Source organism: Bemisia tabaci, chromosome 7 (assembly GCF_918797505.1).
Source record: "Bemisia tabaci chromosome 7, PGI_BMITA_v3".
NCBI classification, from domain to species: Eukaryota; Metazoa; Arthropoda; class Insecta; order Hemiptera; family Aleyrodidae; genus Bemisia; species Bemisia tabaci.
The window spans coordinates 50,249,507-50,267,032 of NC_092799.1; the positions used below are offsets into that span (position 1 = coordinate 50,249,507).

Here is a 17,526-nt window from a genome sequence, read left to right on the forward strand (position 1 = left end):
TCTGAGAAGAAACCTACTGATAGGAATTTAAAGCATCGAGAGAGCATATCCGCAGCAGAGCTTTCGTCGAGCTTCATTTCTTTAAGGCAAACATCAAGTAAGTTGTGACTATAATTCATTGAGCAGAACCAGAAAATATTACCCATGTGACGAGGACTGTGCCTTGCAACAAGACACTTTAAAATGATTTCGGATAAACCACTCACTCCAACATTCTTTGGGTCATGCTGGTTATAAGTGTGAATGAATTTAGTTAATGCTCTGAATTCTGTCTCTAAAAAAGTGTCCGTCTTTCCAGGTCCACAGGTGAAGTCTGCTAAATAACAAATTTCATGAACTACCGTTTTCACAGGGAATGATAAAGAGATACTGGAAGGCATTGAAATTTTGAGTGATTGTAACGCGGAGCACAAATTTGAGTCACCTTCATTGGCAAGGCTGTAAACTAAGTTGAAGAAAAGGAGCTCATTGTCAAAACCATTGTTTTCTTTTTTAAATTTAACCATAGAAAATTTTATGATGAGAAGTAACCCATGTATTAAATTCTCATCATAAGGCATTGTATTCAATAAATTGAGTTGCGTAGGGCTTAAAATTGAATTCTCAAAAATATGAGGGACCAAAATCTTTAAATCTACTCCCAAAGAGAGACTTATCTTGAACGCTGCTTCCTGTGCAACAAACATGAATTTAGATACAGGGAAAAGATTTACATAAGACAGAGCAGCTAGTCTGCGAATTTCATAATGCTCATGTGAAATAAACTGGTACACAAGCTCCCTCAGTTGAAGCAAAAATCTGTGCTGATTATCTGATCTGGTTGACTCAACGTCTGTTTGGATGGATGTGTATGATAAGATTGTCAATAGAAAAACTATTTTGTCGGAGTCTTCTTTGGCAGGATTGGCAAGAGAAGTTTGGAAGATATCTACTAAGTATCCATGATGAGAAAAAAGCTGTTCGAAGGTGGTGTTGACAAGACATTCAGTTTCTTGGGTTTTATTGCGGCCCAGAATCTTAAGGATGACTGCTCCGCAAAGTTGTAGTGCTGCATTTCTGAAACAGCAAAAAAATTTTGTAAAAATGTAATCAACTTTATGCAAGTTAAGTACATTAATTTAGAGGTTTATCTACATCAGGTAATAAGATAGAATCTGCCTATTAAAAGGATGAACTGGCTCTTAAATTGAAGTTAGAAGGCTTGGTTGGTGTGGATCAAATATTCTGCTTAAATGCTGCTGTAAATACAAGACTGAGCAGCAAAAAGGCATGATTTAGCGGGAGCAAAAACCCCCAACCAGTTCTAACCTTTAACCCTTAGAATCCAGATCTCGGAAAAATTGAAATTTTTCTTCTAGTGATGTGTCTGGTGTTGCAGGGATGATGAAAATCCAAAAAACACATACTAAAAAAAAAGTTACGAATCAGAGACAAGACTATGTGTTTGTTTACAATAGAGAATTTGCAGGTGTCTGAAATTTTGTGAATTTCATGTATAAAATGAAACTGCTAGGAAAACTGAATACGAGGATATCCTTGGTTTCTAAATTGGACAATTATTGGAGGTAATAAGACAAAATAACCTGTTCTGCCAAAATACATGTGTTTAAATAGAAAATGCCATCAGATTACATAACAAGGCAGCAAATTATTTCACTTTTAAATTGATTGTTCTACAATTTCCCATGTCAGAAAAAAATTAAGAAAAATACTGCAAATTCAGCTCATTGGGCACTCTCAGATGAAGCAATACAATTTTTGTGTGCAAATTCTCCATTGAACTATGACATAGCCACTAAATCAGTCTATAGTACCTCCCAGAATTTGTCTATTCCCTGAAAATCTACCCGATTCCAGGTTTTGAATTATGATGTGTAAGTTGGTTGTAATTAAAAGTTAAAAATTTGAATGAACATCAAAAAATGAGAATGTTAGGAGAGTAAACTCATAGATTAAATACGGACCTGATACCCCAGACAGGTGACGCAATACTGGAACATAACTGCAAGACAATTCGCTCCAAAAATGGAGCAACAGACAGTCGTAGCGATGAATCTTCAACGATTTTACATAGGAGATGTAATGCTTGAGCTTGTTGCACATCTTTCAAAACAAGATCATTTTTTTCAAATGGTACTGCAGCAATATCCAGTAAAATAGGAACGATTTTTTCAATAATATTCTGAAAAAGAATCAATTAATTAAAAACTTTGAAATACTATTTGAGAGCTGCTAATCAGATGTCAACAAGATAATGCATCAAGTTTAACATCAAGACGCATTTGGGGGAAAAAATGAGCTGGGAGTAGTTTTGAATTCAACTGGTCATAAATTTGAACTCAAGAAAAAAAAATATTGCAAATGTGAGAATAGTACTCGCAGTGGTCTTTGTCCTCCCCATTGAGTCTCAGGAGGAAATAAAATTTAAACCTCTTTTTCCCAAATTAAACTGAATGAGATTTTGTGTTGTTTTTTTTGTGTGGTAAAGAAAATTCTCTTTTTTATCTCTCATTGAAATTTTTTCATTAAATTTTGGGGGGCAACGCCTCTTTCAAATTCTTGCCAACAATGTGCAAATTTACAGTGAAATTTAGCACTATGATAAAATACATAATTGAATTTTAGACATTCTCCAAACTTTCAGGTGATTTCTGTTGGTATATTTGAAGTTTTGCCCTCCTTCCTAGTATACTGTGTGAGCAGTATGTGTAGCAATGTTGCATGATAATGTCTCTAAAAGTTTGCGCAAAGTTTTTATGATTCAAATTACCAGTCAAGTAGACCTCCACCTTCATAATAGCTACATATGAAATTTTTTGAAAGAATTGATGCTATGATTACTTCATTTATGGTTGGGTCCAACACCAACAAAAATCAACAGTAGAAATGTTATACAGTTGGGAAGAAAATAATCTGATCGCCTGCAGAATCTTCTAGTGCCATTCGCATTTAAAAATTATGAAAGACTCCATGGGCTTGATGGAATATTCTTTTGTAAAATTAGCTTACTTTCATTTCGCTTAAAAATTTGTATGAGGAGACCTGATGAAAATGATCTTTCTTACCCTCCAAATACTTTTATTATCAAAATTATGTACTCAAAAAATCCTCCCAAAACCAATATACACTTAAGGAAAAGCTTCAAACCAAATACCTAAATAAGAAATAAACTATGTACGTATAAAAAATTACAGACGCTTACTTGGTACGGGCGAGTATCATTGAGAGCTAAACGATGGATCAAAATAGACAATCCAGCGGAGCGTCTGGAAATAGTTCTACTACTCTGACTGGTCAATAGTTCAAAGACTTTTGAGATCACTTCATCTATCCACCAATGAAGGTATCCTTGTTCATCTTTATGATGAAACTCATGAAACGTCCGAGAGCAACCCCTGCTGCCTCAATGGCCCCTTTGTGTCGACACTGAAGAAGAACGGTGGAAACCAGTTTCCCGCTTCGCAGGATTTCTTTTTCTGATAGATCCTCACAGTAAGTCATGACAAGATTGACTGATAGCTCACAACACGCCTGAAAATAAAAACATTCCTTCAAGTGGATCTTTTTCTATAATTTTTTTGGGTTTATATTAAAAATCTGCACAAATAGCTTGTTGTAAAATTGTTGGGTACCATTTAATTAAATGCAGGGGAAAAATTGGAATGTCTCTATTCTTCAGAGTAGATTTGGACAAATAGCTGAAGACCCACGACTTTCTTCAATAAGAAAATGACAGGGTGCGAAATATCTAAAATGTGATCTTTTTTTGTCATTTAGTGTTTTTACCTCTTGAAATTGTTCGATCTAACCCCACTTTTCCTCAGTAACCAGCGGAAAAAGTAAAAAAGTAAGAAAGGTCACTTCTGGAAATTGCTGCAATTCACAGATTGCAAAATGGAACTTAACACTGCAGATTAGACTTTTAACATTTCTAATGTGTCTTGAATACAACAGATACGACTTAAAATGAAAAAGAAAGAAAAAAAAGAAGAAAAAAACAGCTACCTTTGCAATAGTAAATTCTTTGAACAAATATCCCTTCAATTTACCACACATGATCATTCTTTCGCCCAAAAAAAGGCAACCACCGAGTGAGTGATGGAACACACTTCAATAAAAATAATGGAGACTTTAAACTTGATAAATGGAAAAAACAAACCTGCAGATTACGCCAGATACAGCAAAGAAGAGACTGATAGGCAGAAGATAAGAGAATTTTCTCTTTGTTCTCTTCTTTCTTGGAGGCGTCAAGCAAATCAGAGTTTTGGATGTGTTTTTCTATTGCTTGACCCATTTCGGCGAACGATGGTGCAAAGTCTGAAATAAGGAGAGAAGATTGAATGATATTTTGAACACTTTTAAAGCACAAAAGAAAGAGATAAAGTTGAGAAATGATAGAGAGTTGAAGATCTGATTAATTACTATGTAGGTTAATTCAGAATTATGGATTTAAGAGTTAATTGAGTCCAATTATACTTAAATTCAATCAAATTTGGAGATAGCAGATTAATTGCAGATGAAAGCTTTTTGTAGGTAAGATATTAAGCACAAATTTCCGATAAAAAAACAAAATATCATGGCACATTGCATCAATAACAGAACAAGGTTTCACTAAGCAAAAATGTCATAATTAAAAATATTGGAATATCAGTGGCTGAAAACGAGGAATAACTAACCTAAGTCTTCAGTTTGCTCTGCAGTCAAAGACGTAACAAGATGTTGAACTATCTGCTCAAGAACATTCAGTATTTCATTACAAGTCTCAGGGCTAAGACGGTAGAGTTGAGAGGTTTCTTGATCAGAAATCAAACGAGTTAACGCTTTCAGCGAATAGAGCAAAATTCCTGAGGACGCAACTTGCAATGCATCCACGAACAATGTCTTTGCTTCATCTTGGATGGATTGCACTAGAGATAGGACGATTTTCTCTGTGTAGTTTTTGGAGTCAATGTTTGCTGCCTCGGTTAGCAGACAAACTTTAAGCAGAACTTCATTGTGTGCACAACAAAGTGACAGATCAGGATTTTGCTCAGGTATCGAGTTACTGGATTGGTAAGTTTTCGCAAAACCATTCTTCGACGAAATTAAAAATATAACTATCTGTGCAGCTGTTTCGATAATATCGTCAGTTCCTCCTACGATACACTGATGTAAACACTGCAGAAGCGTGACATTATCTGCGAGATACTTGGAAACTACCTCTGATGAATCAAACTTGACAGCTAGGATCTTCAGTAACTTCAAGCTAGTTATTTTCCGCTGATAATTACTTCCTACTGCTAAATTCTGAATCAAAAATTGAATCAATACTTCTAAAAACCATAAAGCATGACTACCCGTAAGCTTGCCTTCTTTGGGGTTTTTTAATTTAAGAATGACTGAATTTTTAAGCCTATCTAAAAATATCACAAAGGAAGTCAAAAGATTTTGTCGCACATGTGAGCTATCGAAGTTAACATTTTCGATAATGAATTGAAGAACTAAAGTGTATTCCCTTTCTGATGGCTCTATACTGGTTTTGGTGCAACTACAAAGCAAGTTGAAACTTTCGCAACGGATCCGTTCGTTTTCATGATGCAGTCCTTCCAATACCAAAGTCTCAAATTTTTGGAAGTCATTAAATTCTTTATAGCCTTTTATCCCTTGTTTTCGAAGCGTTTTGAGACACATTATAATGGCTAGAAGAGCGCAGGAGGAAACATTGCTATTTTTCTCATCAAGTAAAATGGATAGAAGAAATTCTACCGACTGCGGAAACTTTTTCAGGGTTTTGATAGTCCAATGATTTAAAATATTCCACTTCTGAGATCTAAAACAGAAAACATAAAAATTCTATTGTTTAGAGGATTCTGTCAGACGATATTTTCCACATAAAGAAAGAGGAACAGTATAAAACTACAGATTTTAAATCCCATTTACCTGTTATCACTTGCTATTAGAAAAGTGGATTGGTAGTCCAACTTTTGTCTTGGTTACCTTTCTCCCTCATTTCTTCCATGCTCCACAAAATTGCAAGGAAGCTTTTTGACCAGTTTTCCTCCAAGAAAATACAATATAATCAGAAATTTGTAAAGGTTGCGATCAAAATCTGCATTTCTCGCGTTTAATATAGAATTTTTGCAGCTTTTAACATGAATCAAATACTTCTACACACTTGAAAATAAAACATATGATAATCGACTTTCTCTTGTATAATGTGGTATCATTTCTTGCTCCATAATATGTTCAAGAGTGATAAATGATTAGAAAAAAAGACCAATAAACTTACTCATTGTTGTGTTCCGAAGTTAGTACAAAGACTAGCTGCTTCAAAAATGTTCTCTTCCACTGTTCGAAATCAATGCAGCTGATGATAAACAGGTACAATTCTGTGCATGCAGACACTAAATAGTTTATTTTCATACTGTCGAAGAGTTTTGGAATGAGATATGGATAGTGCGTACTTATATTCTGAAATCAAATGATAAATGAATCGCAAATAAGTAGAGCATAAAGTATGTCATGATGTGAGTTCAAAGTAGAGACTAAGATGTGTTCTAACACCGATAGTTTTTTTGGCCAACAAGCGGTGGAATACAGTTTAAAACTGGAATTCTTATTATGGAAAGAAAAAACTCATGTGAGCAAACTTTCACAAGCTAATGATTGCTCAGCCAATTATAACCCAATTAAAAATGGGCGAAAGGGGAAGACTGTACGAAAATCTAAAGCTACATAATCAAAATGCTCGGATAAGATTCAAGAGAAAAGAGAGTTCAGGTGCAAGGTTGATTAAAAACAATTTCTCTTGAAAATAATAATTCAAACAAAAAAAGAGACGATTATCTTGACTAACCGGTTTGAAAAACTCACTTTTTATTTATTTATGCAAACACATTAATCTAGCATCGCTGCTGATTATCTTCGGAACTGCTTGATTATGAAAAAAAGCTACATAAATGTCTGTGAAGATAGATGAAACATACGTTTGAATTTTATGAACTATTCAATATTGTCCCTTAAGTAAATTTCAAGCCTCTAATATGCAGGGTAGGACAAATAGATGGGATGTTGCTTATCAAGTCATGCAAAAGTAAAGATGTCAACGCAAAAAAAAAAACTTACCAGAACTGAGTCCTTGTCTAAATTTAGAATTTCCATGATCATGAGGTACTTCGCTTTCATTTTCCATGATAAGTCTTCATAAACAATCTTCGACAAGTTCAACTCGGGAAGTTTGTCCTTCTTCAGAGAGAGAAACAGCCGAAAAAGGATCAAATTGTTTTCTTTCACGCCAGGAATGGGGTTTTCCCAGTTTGCTAATATTAAGTTAAGAATACTAAGGAGTGACTCATCACTGAAAAAAATATGAAATTGGTCGCAAGAGAAGCTCGACAAAAAGTTGACTAAAGTTTTAAAAGAAATTGATGTCAAAAAATTTTGAACTTTGCAATAATTGACAATCTGACTCAACAGATCACAGTTCACTGGCCTTGAGCCAAACAATGAAATTAATCTTTCTTCTTTTAATGAATTTGAAAAAAGGTAGAAAAAGGCAACTTTGAAGAGAGCAATCTCTTCAATACCAGAAAAGTTAAGCTTGACCAATAGTTTGGTTGGAAGACTATAAACAAAAGTTTTATTCTCTTCATCAAGAGTCACTAACTGAATCAAATTCAACGGACTCTCATGATCAGACACAAAATTGCCCTGAATGTAGAGGAATGCTTTCGTCGCAATGAGTTGCTGATTAAGGGTCAGTATCCTTTTTGATAGTAGGGTTAAGGTTAAATCGGTCAAGTGAAGGAGAATTTCATGAACATCTTGGTTTCCAGGTGCACATCTCTGGCATACTGTGCAGATGGTCTGTGAGGAAAAAAATTAGAGAGATTAGAATCTGGTGCACATAAACACTATAGTACAGTTGCTTGTGTACATTTGTCTGCAGTATTGTGAAAAAATTGTGTTCGATACATCAATCTCTTCGTCTTGATACGTAGAATCAGATTTTCGATGGTGTCAAGTTCAAAAATCAATCCGGCGCCCCCCATTCAAGATGGCGCCCAAAAGGGGCGCCGGGGGGTTGAAAAATTATAAACTTTCCTACAGAGTCGACTGAGGTGTCGATTTATATGTAATTTTAGTCGTAGAATCCGAATTTCACATTCAAAAAATCCTCCGACCTAAGGGGGGGCCCCAATTCCAAGATGGCGGCCAAAATGGGCCCCTTGGCGGGAAAATGGCCGTAGATGGCTGTATATACTGTATGACATATCCGCAGATAGGTTTTCTGGGTCGGGAATAACGAATATGAGGTCAGAAATTGTGCTAGACCCTTCGGGGAGGCTCAGGGTGCCCCCAAAATGGCCGCCGGGGGTCAAAAAATTTTGAAATTCCTTAATACCCCGAGTGGGATGTCTATTTATAGGTAATTTTGGTCGTAGAACTCGAATTTCACATTGAAACGGTCATCTAGTCTAAGGGAGGGCCCCAAAATCCAATATGGCGGCTAAAATTGACTTCGTGGTGGGAAAATGACCATAGGTAGCTTCATACGCCGTATGAAATAGATGCCAATAGGTTTTATAGGTAGGGACTTTCAAATATAAGATAAGAAATTGTTCTTTGCTCATCGAGAAGATGCAGGGGGTGAGGAAGAGGCCCCAAGGCCTTCTCCTCTCCCCCTCGAAGCTTAAAATCCTCCATCCAGAGGCTTTAAAATGCTGAGTAAGTAATTAAAATGAATGTCAAAACGGACATGGACAAGGAACACTTAGCCGCTGAGATAAGTTTTAGAAGAAAATAGGGTAAATCGCTAAGGAGCAATCGCGAGTTGGCAGCCCCCTTCCCCCTCTGGACTTGAAAATTTCAATGGTTTTGCCTTTTCATTATTTTCATCGGTCATGAATTCATTTTGACGTGCCCAACTGACCATCCACACTCCGTTCTTTGCAAGCAGATTCCTAAGCTTACATCTCAAGTAGGAATGTGTCTTGCTTAAGGGAAGAAAAGTTCCTCGATCTCATCCCACTTTGAAACGTACCCCGTCTTATGAAAGCTTCCTCTCTTCTTGAATTACACGCTCCTTCAGGTGCCGATATCACCGGATCTTTCATAAGTAAAGGTTAACTGACAAGGTAGAAAACCTTAATGAATAATGCAAGCAATGACGTGTTGGAAACTCTCGCGAAGTTGGGCTCCGGATTTTCTCTGGCCGAAGAGGTTAGACGACACCTAGAGGAGTTGGTACGTCAACGATGTGCCCCAAAAGCAGCTCTTAAAGATTTAAAAGAAGCAATGTAGTGGATTTTCTCGAAGAAACAATACTAGGACGAAAACCTGCCATTGACTAGACGGACTCTGTGTTTCTTAGAGCTCACCTTCAGGCGTCCATATTTTGCATCAAGTTAGGCAGCCCCTGGCATTGTAATCCAGATTTGGGTTGTGGCAGGAAAAATACTGGAGAAAAAGTCAGTTAAGTCGTATGCACTGGGCCACACTCAAAACATTTTTTCTTGAAATATTATTTTGACTTGGAGCGTCGTTTCTTGTCAACAACACTTGGTTTTTTGCGTTAAATTCTTGCGGATTGTACTTAAAATCTGTTTTTTGGAGTTAAACAAACGTTGCTTCACTATCTTTTTTTTTTTTAAACTGGAACTAAACGCTAGCAAAACAACGTTTCTTAAACTCAAAAAAAAACAGATTTTGTCCATAAGAAACTCATTGTCAGTCAATATGATATCCTAAGAAAAATTGTTTAGTGCATGTGTTCCAGAGCTATGGAGCAATGGAGCTATGTCTGTGCAAATGTGCACAAAAAAGTTGCGCACCACCTTACACTTGTCGGACGCACGGTTTCAAGTGTACCGTGATGTGCAAAGGCGACTTCGCCTTCAGGTGCCTTTAATACGAACAACTCTGGATTACCTTCGGGTACTCCAGAGTTCTGCGAAAAATTCGACCTTGAAGAAGAATACGAAGATGAAGGAGAAAGTACAACAATGTACATTGACACATAGTGACTCTTTACACGACAGAGAGGCGTTATTTTTCTGTCTTATAAGTCAATTAAATTTTCATTCTGGTCAGTGAAATGTAACTTAATTTATTTTAATGTGTTTAAAGGGAGTTATATCTATTCAAATTTATATTTATATATTTTGGTTGCTTTTACAAAAAAATTTTAAATTCAATTTTAAATGTTTAGGATTTTTTTTGGGGCGTACATTTCCGTCTTAATTTTATTTTACTTATGGAAAATTGCCCATGCGGCAAAACATTTTCGGTAACATACACTTTCCGAAAAACTCGGCCACTGGAGCCGAGATTTTTGATCTCTGCGGCCAAAATTCGGTAACACTGTCAAAAACTACGCATAGCTATGCCGGGCTTTGGGCAATTTTAACGAATTTTAGCAGCTGGGACCACTAATTTCGGCCGCAGTTGCCAAGCTTTTCGGGATTTAGATACTGCCGAACACTTCTTGTATTGTGCATTCGACATTTTTTGCCTGATTAAGTACTTTGCGATGATTTTTCATTTACTCACTTTTGGCTGTAGAGGAAATATCTTGGGTTTCTAAACTCCCTTAATTAAAGTACTTTAGAAACTTTGCTGTTTGTTGATTCAATGCTTTAAAGTATGAAATGCTTTTTCAATCTATGAATTTAGGTTTGCATGATCTGTCGTGCAGTGCCTGTTTTATTGATACTTTCGGAAAGTTACGGCTACTCCTAGAATAATCCTTGAATTTATGAAATATTTTGCATCAAAATCTCAATTCATTTTTAGTTTGAAGAAGAAGTTGTCTGTGCCCCTAAAAAAGAAGTTTTTTTGCCCATTTGCTCATTCATATGGTATTCTGAATCATAATCTGAAAACTATAAAACATTTTTCGGAAGCACCCGCATCCCGGAAAACTCGCGACCTGGAACTGTTATTTTTGGTTCACGCTTCCGCAATACGTAAAAAAAATCTGAAAGTTAGGTACTAAGTTTGTGATGAACTTTCGGTAGTTTTGCCGACTTGCAGCACCCAGAAACAAAACTCTTGACTCCTAATTTCGACTTTTTCAGGATGAAGATATTGCAGGAAACTGGCTAACCGTGAACTTGGCGTTTAATTTCCTATAAAATTTCCTACAAAATTTCCAAATATAGTTCTACAATCCAAAAATCATTATCTCAGATTTACGGGAAGAAAATTCCCTTTCAATACAGGAGCACGCTAGAAGGGTAAAGGCTCCTTAAATTATGAAAAATTAATTGGACTCTTTCATTCCTTGTAATTTTTGTTCCTTCTGCATTGATAATAAATTGATTATTCATTTCCTAAGCATTTCAAAAGAAATTGGGCGGTTCTTATAATCGAAAAGACCCTATTCTCTAGAAATGAGGAACATTTAAAAAGTTTTTTCATGTTTTCATTAGGCAATTTAAGATTTATGGCAAAGAACGGAGTGTGGATGGTCAGTTGGGCACGTCAAAATGAATTCATGACCGATGAAAATAATGAAAAGGCAAAACCATTGAAATTTTCAAGTCCAGAGGGGGAAGGGGGCTGCCAACTCGCGATTGCTCCTTAGCGATTTACCCTATTTTCTTCTAAAACTTATCTCAGCGGCTAAGTGTTCCTTGTCCATGTCCGTTTTGACATTCATTTTAATTACTTACTCAGAATTTTAAAGCCTCTGGATGGAGGATTTTAAGCTTCGAGGGGGAGAGGAGAAGGCCTTGGGGCCTCCTCCTCACCCCCTGCATCTTCTCGATGAGCAAAGAACAATTTCTTATCTTATATTTGAAAGTCCCTACCTATAAAACCTATTGGCATCTATTTCATACGGCGTATGAAGCTACCTATGGTCATTTTCCCACCACGAAGTCAATTTTAGCCGCCATATTGGATTTTGGGGCCCTCCCTTAGACTAGATGACCGTTTCAATGTGAAATTCGAGTTCTACGACCAAAATTACCTATAAATAGACATCCCACTCGGGGTATTAAGGAATTTCAAAATTTTTTGACCCCCGGCGGCCATTTTGGGGGGCACCCTGAGCCTCCCCGAAGGGTCTAGCACAATTTCTGACCTCATATTCGTTATTCCCGACCCAGAAAACCTATCTGCGGATATGTCATACAGTATATACAGCCATCTACGGCCATTTTCCCGCCAAGGGGCCCATTTTGGCCGCCATCTTGGAATTGGGGCCCCCCCTTAGGTCGGAGGATTTTTTGAATGTGAAATTCGGATTCTACGACTAAAATTACATATAAATCGACACCTCAGTCGACTCTGTAGGAAAGTTTATAATTTTTCAACCCCCCGGCGCCCCTTTTGGGCGCCATCTTGAATGGGGGGCGCCGGATTGATTTTTGAACTTGACACCATCGAAAATCTGATTCTACGTATCAAGACGAAGAGATTGATGTATCGAACACAATTTTTTCACAATACTGCAGACAAATCATCTTTTTTGTACATTAGCAACTCCACTACTAGTCAAGTGTGATGACACTTGATACAATGTGCATTCTAACAACGTCAGCTGTTGTGCAGGTTGCACGCAGAAAATTTGAAATCTAAAATGTATACAGGGTGTTCGTAAAGTCCCCTCCCCCCCTCTAACTTTTGACCTAATTGAGGTAGAGATTTGAAACTTGGAGGGTGTTCCTAGATCAAAGGGAGCTACTTTTTGACCCCCCCAAAATTTTGGGGGCCCCATTTTGGGGGGGTTACGGACCCTAACTTTTAATTTTCAAATGAGAAGACCCCCTTTGTGATACCTCGTTCGAAAGAGCATAAAAAAAGAAAATTTTTCGCGCAAACCGGAAGTCATTATCTCAAACCGTTTCAAAATGGCGGCCGGTCAAAGGTCCAAATGGCCGAAAATTGGCACCTCTGCTATTTGCACATGGATTTGCTTGAAACTCGGTATCTGGGGGTATTTTGGCACGAGAAAAACGAATTTAACGTTAGATTTTCAAAAAAAACCCTAATTTTTCAAAATGGCGACCCGTTTAGGCTCAAAAAGGCCGAAAATTTGACAAACTTGATTTTTTTGCCAATGGATTCACCTGAAATTCGGTATCTGGGGGTATTTTGACCCGAGAATAACGAATTCAACGTTAGATTTTTAAACAAACCCTAATTTTTCAAAATGGCCGCCGATTAAAGTTCAAAATGGTCAACAATTGGCAACCTCGACTTTTTGCCGATATATTCGCCTGAAATTCGGTGAAATAACGTCGAATTCGTTTGTTTCCCACCCAGATACCCTCAAACACCGAGTTTAATTCGAATCTATCGGCAAAAAGTCGAGGTTGCCAATTGTTGACCATTTTGAACTTTAATCGGCGGCCATTTTGAAAAATTAGGGTTTGTTTAAAAATCTAACGTTGAATTCGTTATTCTCGGGTCAAAATACCCCCAGATACCGAATTTCAGGTGAATCCATTGGCAAAAAAATCAAGTTTGTCAAATTTTCGGCCTTTTTGAGCCTAAACGGGTCGCCATTTTGAAAAATTAGGGTTTTTTTGAAAATCTAACGTTAAATTCGTTTTTCTCGTGCCAAAATACCCCCAGATACCGAGTTTCAAGCAAATCCATGTGCAAATAGCAGAGGTGCCAATTTTCGGCCATTTGGACCTTTGACCGGCCGCCATTTTGAAACGGTTTGAGATAATGACTTCCGGTTTGCGCGAAAAATTTTCTTTTTTTATGCTCTTTCGAACGAGGTATCACAAAGGGGGTCTTCTCATTTGAAAATTAAAAGTTAGGGTCTGTAACCCCCCCAAAATGGGGCCCCCCCAAAATTTTGGGGGGTCAAAAAGTAGCTCCCTTTGATCTAGGAACACCCTCCAAGTTTCAAATCTCTACCTCAATTAGGTCAAAAGTTAGAGGGGGGGAGGGGACTTTATGAACACCCTGTATTTTAACAGCATTTATGCCAATACCAAATCTTTACAAGATCGGAATTATGGTTTTTCTTTTGTCAGGGTATATTAGACAGGGAGTTTTACTTTTTGTGGTATATTCTTCAGAGTAGAACCTTAGTGGAAATTGAATTCTACATAACATTATTATGTTCACAAGGTCAATACATATTTTTGTAGTTAATGATTTACCTACTACTTGCCCTTAACTTTGTGATTTCGGGGTATTTCTTACAAAAATTAATGTTTTCCTTCATAGAGAAATAAGTGATTTAAAAGTTGCTTGTTTAATAGGACAGCCGTAGCCAGAGTTCGCTTTTATTATATTATATGTTACCTGACGTACTCTCGTGTTTTATTTTTTTAAAAGAGAACCACAAAACCTTAAGTGCTGAAACTTTGTAAATGTTTTCTATGCGATTGAGGGTATTTTCACAGAAAGTTTAGAGGTCTTAAGTATGTCTCGAAGGTTTAAGTTAAAAGACAAAACGAGAAGAAATGAGGCAACAAGGAAGCTGCTTTTGGAGAGAAATTTATGTCCAGAGAGGTTTCATTCAAGAAAAAGTATTTGTCTGAAAAATTGAGCTTTTTCACCTACCTGGAAAAAGTCTTCACTTCCTGTGAATTTTGAGTAATTAAGGAAATATTCCAAATTTGTCTTAAAGTAGGTTAGCTGCTTAAGAAGTGATACATCATCAGTCACTGAAAAATTAAAATCAAGAGAGTTATCAAAACAAAACGTTTTCACTGCTCCTTCAAAAATAAGACTTAAAAGAGTGTTGACATATTTTAAAAAAAAAAATCCTCCTTCTGGTAGGTTTTTTTAAAAAGATATTTTGTAAAAACTAACTTCCTCTCAAAATATTCCAGATAAAAGAGAGAACGCTTAAATAAAAAATAGAAATATTTAGATATATTACAGCACATACGGATTTGGTTTGGAACTCTTGTTCAGGGGCGAAATGATGGAGGAATATGAAGGTAAAATAAGAGGTGCAAACATTTTTAATTATGAAATTCAAAGAAAAAAGGAAAATATGAAACGGAAGGAAATTTTAAAAAAATAACATTAAAATTAAACAGAAATAGAAAGCAAAAAATCAAAATAAATCCTCTTTAAAAAAAAAGTGATGAAAATATAGCATCAAGCCTTATGTACTGCAGCCCTCCTCCAGAGCTTTATGTATTTTATGAACAGCCCCTTGAATCGTAAAATCTAAATCAAAATTCTGAAATTCAACACTCGGGTTGCATGCTTATCATCTTACTGACCTATCCTTAAATGAACTTTAATTAAAATTGGAAATTGGTACATATAAAATTTTAAGAGATAGAGAGTTGATGGAACATTTTACAAAGAGACAAATTTAGATCCTTGGTTGTAAGAAACAAAATACATACTGGTTGTTTGAAGAATTTTTGTTGTTTTCTAATCGGTTCAAGAGCTATTTTTTCACTGGTTGCACTTGACGGGACATCTGCACTTTCCGCACTCGACGATTCAATGCTGAAAAAATCAAAACTTATTAGGTACTACATTTTAATTCTTATGTTGTGAATCATAGCTTCAAGAAAACTAAGAAAACTTCAAACCTCGAAACAGGAAGTTTAACGTAATTTTTTAATTTTTTTCAAATCTTTGCACTTCAGTAATTTTTAAAACTTAAAGTATTTTATGTCCGTACTTTTTTTAAAAAAAGAAGAAAAACAAACATTATGAAGGCAAATTCAATTGCATTAGATGCGTTAATAAAAACATACACAATAGGAACGAATGAAAAAATAGTTGATAAAGCTACAAAACTATTAATTTAAACAAAAAATCACACAAAAAAAAAGGTGTGAAAAAACTCATCAGCTTTTATACATTTTCCCAGCCAAAATTTAAAGCAAAGAGCTGGAGATATACTTCACAATCATGAGCGACTGAAATTGTGGTAAACGAGAGCATGTCTAAGAGAAATGTCGAAACAACTTTGAATGGAAACTAAAAAAGGGCACAGAAAGCTAAAAGACAAAAAAAAATTACGATAAAAAAAACATGATTAGATTAGCTCAGTACTTACCCAGAATATAACAGCATCGGAAGGCCGAAATTAGACCATCATGATTATGAGTCTCACACAAAAAAGCATGAAAGCAGGGTAAAATTAGAACTTTACAGTGACCATCGATTTTTTTATAAGAGATACGGATTTCAAATGCAACCTATATCTTCAACGATATTAGGGGCCCTAGAATGAATGGAAAATCACCCTATCTACCTTTAAAATTTTTAAGATGGATCAACTGATTGAGCAAACTTCCAACGACCTAATTTTGAAAAGTGTCGTTTTTCAAATCCAAGATTTTTCAGGAATTTTAAGAGACATTGCATTTTGCAAATTCAATGTGATAGATTCAATAAAGAGACTAACATTTTAGATGTAATCTTCGTAGTTCTGGTAGCATATAAGGCCTACGGAGTAATGAATCGAAATCTAGCTCAAAATCTGGATAAAATCTGCCTTCCCTCAGATGTGTTTCGTCATAATGATTTTTTTACATATAATGATAGGCCAGTTGCGCGAGTCACAGAGGCATGTTTTGAAGCATTTCACAGCTTATGGATCAGAAGAAAAAAAACAAGACCTGACAAAACACTAAACTTCCATGTCCAATATTAACAGAGATATCACCCCTCAAAAAAAAAACACAGTGTATGATGTCATTAATCGCAGTGATGCATACCATAGTTTCTTCCATCTTGCTTTCATGTTCGTTTTAAATGGAGCAACCAGTTCAAACGTGTATGACACTGGTTGATTAATCAAAGGTGGAAGAAGGAACCACGATGTGTACTACCGTGGTGGAAAACGTCATACACCTCGTTTTTCGAAGGGTGATATTTCTGTTAATATTGAATGCAGGAACTAGACATTGGGACAAGTCTTGTTATTTTATGCTGATCTATCAAGTATCAAAACACGATTCTGTGACTAGCGTAACTGATTGTGTATTAATTGTACGTAAATTGTACGTAATTGTGACCATCCATGGGAAAAGCGTAGGTACAGGTCTAAGGTATGCGAGGTGGGCGTAGGTAAGAGTTAAGGTTGCAAAATCTCAGAACAGAATCAGTGGTAATCATGCACAGAGTAGCGCTTGAAGAATAATGTGCCAAAAAATTGTCTCTAAAAGATCATACCGATTTATAGGCCTGTTGGTTTGAAATTCAATGTTTAGGTTACTGAGTAACTAAAAGCTCCACTAATGGAGCAACACAGCTTGCACTCTGTACTTCAGCTTATTTATTATCTGGCATATTTTCAAACTTGGATCTTTTCATTTAACTCAGCAAAAATGACTCTCCTGGAGATTTGCTGCTGTACACTGAGATTCCTCTTCCCATGGATCATTACAATTACATTGATAATAAAAAATTGAAAAATAATTGATGTAAGTGATCTACCTCAGGAACTTCTGTCTCTCAGAAAATATCCATCTCTTGCAAAAGGATCAACAAAAGAAACTGGATTAAATATTTTTACTTTTCTCAAAGCAAAAAAAAAAAGGCAAAACAATCTCTAAACATAGCAGACGGCCAAGGACAAATTCCTACTAGTTTCCCAAG

The 17,526-nt window shown here is 36.2% G+C and overlaps 1 protein-coding gene across 1 annotated transcript; it reads right to left on the bottom strand.

The window, feature by feature from the left end:
* Window positions 1-531: 531 nt before the first annotated feature.
* On the bottom strand, window positions 532-17,462 carry LOC109030091 (tRNA (32-2'-O)-methyltransferase regulator THADA). The gene is made up of 10 exons (XM_072302477.1): window positions 15,980-17,462; window positions 15,315-15,420; window positions 14,512-14,615; window positions 7,105-7,845; window positions 6,269-6,450; window positions 4,677-5,809; window positions 4,160-4,317; window positions 3,203-3,531; window positions 1,965-2,182; window positions 532-1,056 (listed from the first exon to the last, which is right to left on the bottom strand). Coding segments are annotated over exons 2-8 (2,523 nt in total). The 5' UTR covers window positions 15,316-15,420; window positions 15,980-17,462; the 3' UTR covers window positions 532-1,056; window positions 1,965-2,182; window positions 3,203-3,327.
* Window positions 17,463-17,526: the final 64 nt, after the last annotated feature.